Source organism: Peromyscus californicus, unplaced genomic scaffold (assembly GCF_007827085.1).
Source record: "Peromyscus californicus insignis strain IS unplaced genomic scaffold, ASM782708v3 Scaffold_2__1_contigs__length_46816999, whole genome shotgun sequence".
In the NCBI taxonomy this organism is placed as follows: Eukaryota; Metazoa; Chordata; class Mammalia; order Rodentia; family Cricetidae; genus Peromyscus; species Peromyscus californicus.
Window position 1 is genome coordinate 26,409,200 of NW_026294540.1, and position 7,634 is coordinate 26,416,833.

The window sequence follows — 7,634 nt, forward strand, 5'->3', positions numbered from 1 at the left end:
GACCTGTCTCAAAAACAAGGGCTTGTGCACGCGCGCGCGTGCGCGCACACACACACACACACACACACACACACACACTCGAGTCACTGACCTGTGGGTCTTACAGCAGTATTTATGAGTTATATATAAAGAATACATGAACCAACAACCAGGGAGCCTGCATGGGACTGACCTGGGCCCTGTGTACATGTTACAGTTGTGCAGCTTGGTCCTCTTGTGGGACTCCTAACAGCGGGAACAGAGGCTGTCTCTCTCTTTTGCTGGCTTTGAGGACCCAACTCCCCATACTGGGTCACCTTGCCCAGCCTTAATACATGGGGAGGTGCTTAGTCTTACTGCAACTTGATCTGCCATGTTTTGTCAATACCCATGGGAGACGTGCCCTTTTCTGAATAGAAACGGAGGAGTGGATTGGGGGCGGGGGCGGGGTGAGGGTGGGGTGCGGCAGACTGCAGAGGGGAGGTGTAGGGAAAGGACTGGGAGGAGAGAAGGGAGGGGAAACTGGTCAGGATGAAAAACAAATTTAAAAAAATACATAGAATGAGGGCTGGGGGTGTCACTCAGTTGGCAGAGTGCTTGCCTAGCATGCACAGAGCGCTGGGTTCCATCCCAGCACGGTGTCGATCAGAGCTGCGGTGCATACCCACCTGTGATCCCACAGTTGGGAAGTGAAGGCGGGAGCATCGGGAGGTCAAAGGTCATCCTCTGTTACATAGTGAGTCTGAGGCCAGCCTGGACTACAGGAGACTCTGCCTCAAAAATCAATCAATCAATAAACTGGGCGGTGGTGGCACACACACCTTTATTCCCAGCACTCGGGAGGCAGAAGCAGGCAAATCTTTGTGAGTTCGAGGCCAGCCTGGTCTACAGAGCGAGTGCCAGGACAGCCAGGGCTACACAGCAAGATCCTTTCTTGAAAAACTTGAAATAAATAAATAAATAAATAAATAAATAAATAAATAAATAAATAATGTAAAACTACATAGAATGCGATTCAAAGGGTTTGCGTAAGTGAAAAGCTTGATTTGTTCTGTCCTATCGGAGGTCAAGTTTTTTGCCCCAGAGAAGGCCTTGGAGGCTCAGAGCTGGGGAAAATGTGGATCCATGGGGCACAGGGGAGCGCACAGGGTACCTAGAGGGCAGCAGTGTCCCGGAGCTGCTTGGGGCTGGAGCAGGTCAAGGCCAGCCTACCCGAAGCTTGCCCCCCTCTCCTCACTTCCTGGGTGGGGATGGATGGCCAGAGGGTGGCTCCTGGCACCCAGAGTTCAGGAATCTCAGGTATGTGGTTCAGATAGAGGAGGGGGGCTTCCCTCCCGGGGGCAGGGAATTAGGTGGTACCACAGTCTAGTCATCCGCTCTGGGGTGGGGGTGGCTGGAGGTCGTGTGAAGGTCGATCCTAAATGGCCCCTCTCCCGGAGGCCCCCACCCCCCACAAGAGCCCACCTAGCCCCTCCCCGTGATGGGCTGGACGCGCTTGGGAGGGGGAAAGGGTGAATTCATATTTTCAGGTCTTTCCTGCTGTCCGGGCAGCCTGAGTAACAGCCACAGTAGGCCAGAGGTGTTGGAGGTGGGGTGTAACAGGGCCAGCCCCCAAGGCTGCCTCTGCCCCGGGCAAGTGCTGTGGCAGTCATGGGGCTCACCCGGAGGCAGCCTCACCCTGGGCCTCTGCTCCTCCTGGTGCTGGTGTGGCTCTCCTCAAGCCTGAGTCTGGGTGAGTGCAACTCCCGAAATGGACGCCCTTAGACCTGGGGTACGTGGAACCCATTCCACCTCCTGAACTGGGAGCAGGGGTGGGGTCGGGGAGGCCCGCAGGCCCGCCACATCTACCTTGCTTCTCACCTTTGTCCCCCATAGACCTGATTCCCTACAAGCCGCAGATAACAGCCTGGGACCTGGAAGGGAAGGTCACCGCCACCACGTTCTGTCTGGAGCAGCCTCGGTGCGTCTTCGATGGGCATGCCTCAGCCAACGACACCATCTGGCTGGTGGTGGCTTTCAGTAATGGTGTGTTTTGAGGACCGGGGGTCTTGGGGTGAGGGGCATAGGCTGAGAGGGGCTACCTGGAGGAGGATGGCACTGTTGACTTTGTCTCTGGGTGTGGGGGTCGGGGCTGGAGACTGGCCCGGTATGTGCTATGCCCCAGGTGGGTAAAAGTCCTCCAAGGTCAACAGGGACCGCCTCTCCCTCTTTTTTTCTTTGAGGCAGGGTCTCCTGTAGCCCATGAAGAAGGCCTGAAACTTCCGATCTTGCTGCCTCCACCTTCCAAGTTCTGGAATGGTGGGCATGCACAACCACACCCAGTTCATGTGGTACTGGGGATAGAGGCCAGGGTTTAGCATGGCTGGGCCAGCACTCTACCAACTGCGTGTTACATCACAGCTTGCCCTCTGGAGACACTGGTCACTCTAAAGCAGTGGTTCTCTGCCTTCCTAATGCCGCGACCCTTTAATACAGTTTTTCACGCTGTGGTGGCCCCCAACCATAAAATTATTTCATAGCTGTAATTTACGTGATGAATCATAATGTAAATATCTGATATGCAAGATGTCTGATGTGCGTCCCCTGTGAAAGGGTTGTTCAACCCCCAAAGGGGTCACGACCCACATGTTGAGAAGCCCTACTCTAAGATATCCCATTCTGTCACCTGGAGAAATCAGGCCGTGCCTTCTGCAGGTCGCTTCTTGGGACAGAAGCAGTCAGCTGCTCTCTATTCCTTTAAAATAATTGTTTTACATATATGTCGGTCCAGGGGTGTCCACGTGGAATTCAAGAGGACAGCTTGGGGGAGTCGGTTCTCTCCCCCAAGGGTCCCGGGGAGCCAACTCAGGTCGTCAGGTTTGGCGCAAGCGCCTTGACCTCTCACCATCCTTCTGTATTCGTATACCTAACACAGCTACAGCCACGGCCCCTGCTCTTGCCTTTATCTGACCCTTTTTTCCTCCAGTCTCCAGGGGCTTCCAGAACCCGCAGACCCCTGCTGAGATCCCGACCTCCCCACAGCTGCTGACTGACGGCCACTATATGACATTACCCCTGTCCCTGGATCAGCTGCCCTGTGAGGATCCCACGGGTGGCAGTGGAGGTGTCCCGGTGCTTCGGGTGGGCCATGACTCCGGCTGTTACCAGAAACCCTATTGCAACGCTCCCCTCCCCAGTCAGGGGCCTTACAGGTGGGTTGGCGGAGCCCCTGCCCTGGGATTGGATGTTTTCAGGGAGGGGGGCGGGACTTCTTGGACCAGATTCAGACCCTGCGGCTCCAGGACCTTCTTCTGGATGCTGGCCAGTCACAGCTCTTCCCCCATGCTAGCTGCAATTTACTTTCTTTGCGTAGTGGGGGCGTCAAAAAGATTTTTTCGTAGTGACACACTCATGTGATCCCAGCACTCTGGAGCCAGAGGCAGGAGGATCGTGAGTTCAAGGCTAGCTGCCGCGACATAATGAGTTTGAGGCAAGCTACTACCTAAGACTCTGTTAAGTGAAAGATCATCTGGCTGGGGGTGTAGCTAAGGTGATAGTGTTTATTTTGCATGTGTGAAGCCCTGGGTTCCATCCCAGCACCACATAAACCAGGAGTGGTGGTGCATGCCTGAAATCTCAGCACTCAAGAGGGTGAGAAGCCAGGGAAGCCAGGAGTATAGGTTTTTCTCAGCTGCATATTGAATTCAAGGCTAGCCTGGGCTACATGAGACTCAACCTCAAAGAAAGAAAAAAGAGAGTCCTTTCCAAGTGTGTCCTAAGAGGGGAAGGTGGGTTTCAGGATGAGATCACTGTTTCTGGTCATAAGCAGATCTGACAGAATACATGGGCTTCCCAACCCGTAGTACAGATGAAGAAACTGAGGCCTGTTGTGCTGGAGTTCAAACAAGGTTCTTTTCAGGGTCCATCATGAGATGAAGATCCCAGGTGTCCTCAGAACAGTGGGAGCCCAGACTGCAGGACGGAGTCTCAGGAGATGGCACCTCTGTCCATCCAGCCTCCCTCTGTTCCTTTATCAATGCTGGCCATAACACCTTTCTCCCGGCCGCTCCACCCTGCCCTCTTCCCATCAGCCACCAATGCTGGCTCCCTCCACTCTACTGGGCACACCATGCTCTCTTCCCAGAGCCAAGTCCTCCCCCTCCCTACTGTCCAGGCCCTCAAGGCTCCCAACAGGCCCTGACCACACCCCTACCTCCATCTCTTTGCCTTTGCCAGGGCTATTAATTAGAGGCCTACCTTCTTCTCATATGGGTGGCCCCCATAGTCTCCAGAGATCAGTACTCACTGGGGGATTCTAGGCAGGGGCTCTACCACTGAGCTGAATCCTCAACACGTCTTTACCTTTTCTTCTGAGACAAGGTCTTGCCATGTAGCCAGGCAGGCACTGAACTTAGGACTCTCTTCCCTCAGCCTACAGAGTGCCTGGGACATCAGGCCTGTGCCACCATGCCCAGATCGAGACATCCGAGACTTACGTTTGTCCCCACTGCTTTTCTGTCTCCAGCGTGAAGTTCCTTCTGATGGATGCCAGTGGTCCGCCCAAGGCTGAGACGAAGTGGTCCAATCCCATTTATCTCCACCAAGGTAGTGCTGGGGTGAGGGATTGAAGACTGACTTAACCTCTACCTGAACCTCATGCTGTAGAGTGAGACCTGGGTCAGATCCATCATAATGGTGCTAAACCTTTGTTGTTGTTGTTTTAGTACTAGACATTGACTCTTATGCATGCTAGGCAGGTGCTCTATCTACCACTGAGCCACACTCCAGCCCCTCACTGGGGGATTCTAGGCAGGTGCTCTATCTACCACTGAGCCACACTCCAGCCCCTCACTGGGGGATTCTAGGCAGGTGCTCTACCACTGAGCCACGCCCCAGCCCCTCACTGGGGGATTCTACATTCCCAGCCCTCTTTTTACTTTGAGATAGGGTCTGAGTTGCCCAAGCTGACTTTGACTCTCCTCTGTAACCCAGGATGGCCTGTCCTTGAGATCCCCTGCCTCATCCTTCCAGGTAGCTGAGATTACAAACATGTAGCACCAGTCCTAGCTCATTACCTATGAACCCTTGCTTAGCTGCCCAGCCCCTGCCTCATCAGCCCCAGGTCCTCTCTACTGCAGGGAGAAGGGCCCAGGCATCATCTTCCAGGTAGAGGCCAGTGTTGGGGGTGGCGGTTGCCTCAGAGACAGGCTACCAAGGCAATTGGGTGGGGTGACAGGTGACTGTCATCTGAAGGCTTTCAATGCCTTCAGACATAGGGACCAACATGGAGACAAGGTGAGTCCCCAGATCTGCCTGCTGCGTGTGGGCAGTGATGGAGGAAGTGGAGGGAATAGTCTAGAAGGTGAATCCAGTATAGAAGAGGTTGGAACAATGGCGGATCCAGTCTGGTGGACAGGATAGGTGGGTTTGGGAGACTCTCATCCAAGCCTCGAAGCACGTTGAACTTGAATGGTGAGGGATAGACAGCCTTGGGGTGGATGGGCAGCCTCTGAATGATTCCTATGTGTGCAGGGAAATCCCCCAGCTCCATTGACACGTGGCCCGGGAGGCGGAGCGGCTGTATGATCGTCATTACGTCCATCCTCTCTGCCCTGGCTGGCCTCTTGCTCCTGGCTTTCCTGGCAGCCTGGACAATGCGATTGTGAGTGATGACACCCTGAGGTGACACCCCGAGGGCACCTTTTCTGCCTGGAACCCCCTCCCTGTCCTGATCCCTCAGTCCTGGAGTCCTCTCATGAATGCCGCAGTTCTGAGCTGGCTCATGCCCTTCCAGGCAGTGTGGAGAGAATTTCCACTCTGCGTCTGTCACCTGGGTGATAGGAGCTCACCTGAAGACGGGGTCAGGGGTCTGTGCCTTCTGCTGGGGCTTCTCCCCTGGCCTTTATCTTTTCTCCAGGAGCCCCTGGAGTGGTTTGGTAACTGCCCCTGGGGTAGATATTAAGGATAGCTACCTGGAGGAGGTGCCTCTCCAGTTGGCTCCAATACAGAGGGAAGAGAGACCTGGGGAGATGGCTTAGTAAGTACAGGGCTCACTGCACAAACAAGGACTGAAGTCCAGAGCCCCAGCACCCACATAAAATCCAGATGTGGTTGTAAGTGTCTGTAAACCTAACCCAGGGGAGGGAGGTCCCTAGAATCTGTGGCCAGCCAGTCGTGAAGGGTTTCAGGTAAAGACTCTGTCTTAAAAAGATAAGGTTGTCCGGATGGCTCAGTGGGTAAGGGCTCTTGCCACCAAGCCTGATGACCTGGGTGGGACCTCTGTCTGGGACCCACGTGGTGGAAGGAGAGAACTGACTCCTGCACGTTATCCTCTGACCCCCACACACACCGTGGCATGTGCACCCCCCAACCGATACATATTTTTAAATATATGAAATATAGAGAGATCGAGAAAGACACTCAACTCAACCTCTGGCCTCCCCACAGGCACATGCACACACACACATACGTGTGTACCCATGTGCATACACATATACACTACACACTTTGTGCACCAAATAAAAAGGAGGGCCGGTCGGTGAGGGGACAGACTGGGGGAAGGGGACATACATAGCTGTCATGTGGCATCTTCTGGTTTGGGATGTAACTTGCCTCTCCCCTTCTGTCACGTGCAGCTCCAGCCTGTGGTGGCCTGAGGAAGCCCCCGAGCAGCTACGGATTGGCTCCTTCATGGGAAAACGCTACATGACACACCACATCCCCCCCAGCGAGGCTGCCACCCTGCCGGTGGGCTGTGAGCCTAGCTTGGATCCCCTTCCCAGTCTCAGCCCGTAGCCTGGTCTCTGCAGCTTGGGCCTGGGGTGAAGGACAGAGCAGGGACACAGGGCCTGTAGGGGGGGTCTGCCATCTTCACAGACCCTCATATCTGTCTCTGTCCCTCACAAGGCCTCGGCGCATTTGGAGATGGTTAAGGTCAGAGTGAGTTCTGCCTAACTTCCTTTACGTAAGGCTGGAGGAAGTGGTTAGTCCATCCCGACCTTAACCAGACTTCAGAGAACTCAGGAGGAGATGGGTGTGGTCTCACAAGGCTGTGATCCACACACTTAGGGGGCTGAAGCAGAAGGGTCATGGAAGCAGAAGGGTCATGTGCTCCAGGCTAGTCTGGGCTGTAGAGCAGAACCTATCTCAAAACAAACAAAGGGCTGGAGAGATGGCTCAGAGGTTAAGAGCACTGACTGCTCTTCCAGAGGTCCTGAGTTCAATTCCCAGCAACCACATGGTGGCTCACAACCACCCACAATTAGATCTGGTGCCCTCTTCTGGCCTGCAAAGACACATGCAGGCAGAACACTGTATACATAATAAATAAAATAAATTTAAAAAACAAACAAACAAACAAACAAGCAAGCAAGCAAAAACCCAGAGAATCCCTTGCTCTGCTGCAGTTAGTACGTTGGGCTGGGCCCATCATGAGGCACAGGAGCCTCGGACCACCTTCTGTCCTACCCAGTCACCAGGGCTGGCATGCATCTGCAGATGTCCCACCCTGTCCCAAGAGCCTGGCTCTTTCGGAGGGTGGGAGTCGCCGGTGTAAAGGTTACAGAGTGTAAATGGCTATTAACGACAGCTCGGCTACCTACCCCAGCCCCCACACACACAGAGAGGGGGTTCACACACTTGTCTGCTCACTCCACATCATTTATTGCGCACCTGCT

At 54.4% G+C, this 7,634-nt stretch overlaps 1 protein-coding gene across 1 annotated transcript; it reads left to right on the forward strand.

Annotated features, from left to right (window-relative positions):
• The first annotated feature begins 1,026 nt into the window (after positions 1-1,026).
• Positions 1,027-7,268, forward strand: Upk3b (uroplakin 3B). Its single transcript, XM_052754769.1, has 6 exons — positions 1,027-1,711; positions 1,855-2,004; positions 2,945-3,170; positions 4,484-4,563; positions 5,491-5,620; positions 6,594-7,268. The coding sequence occupies exons 1-6, from the start codon at positions 1,630-1,632 to the stop codon at positions 6,751-6,753; spliced, it is 828 nt and encodes a 275-aa protein (XP_052610729.1). The 5' UTR covers positions 1,027-1,629; the 3' UTR covers positions 6,754-7,268.
• The last annotated feature ends 366 nt before the right edge of the window (positions 7,269-7,634 follow it).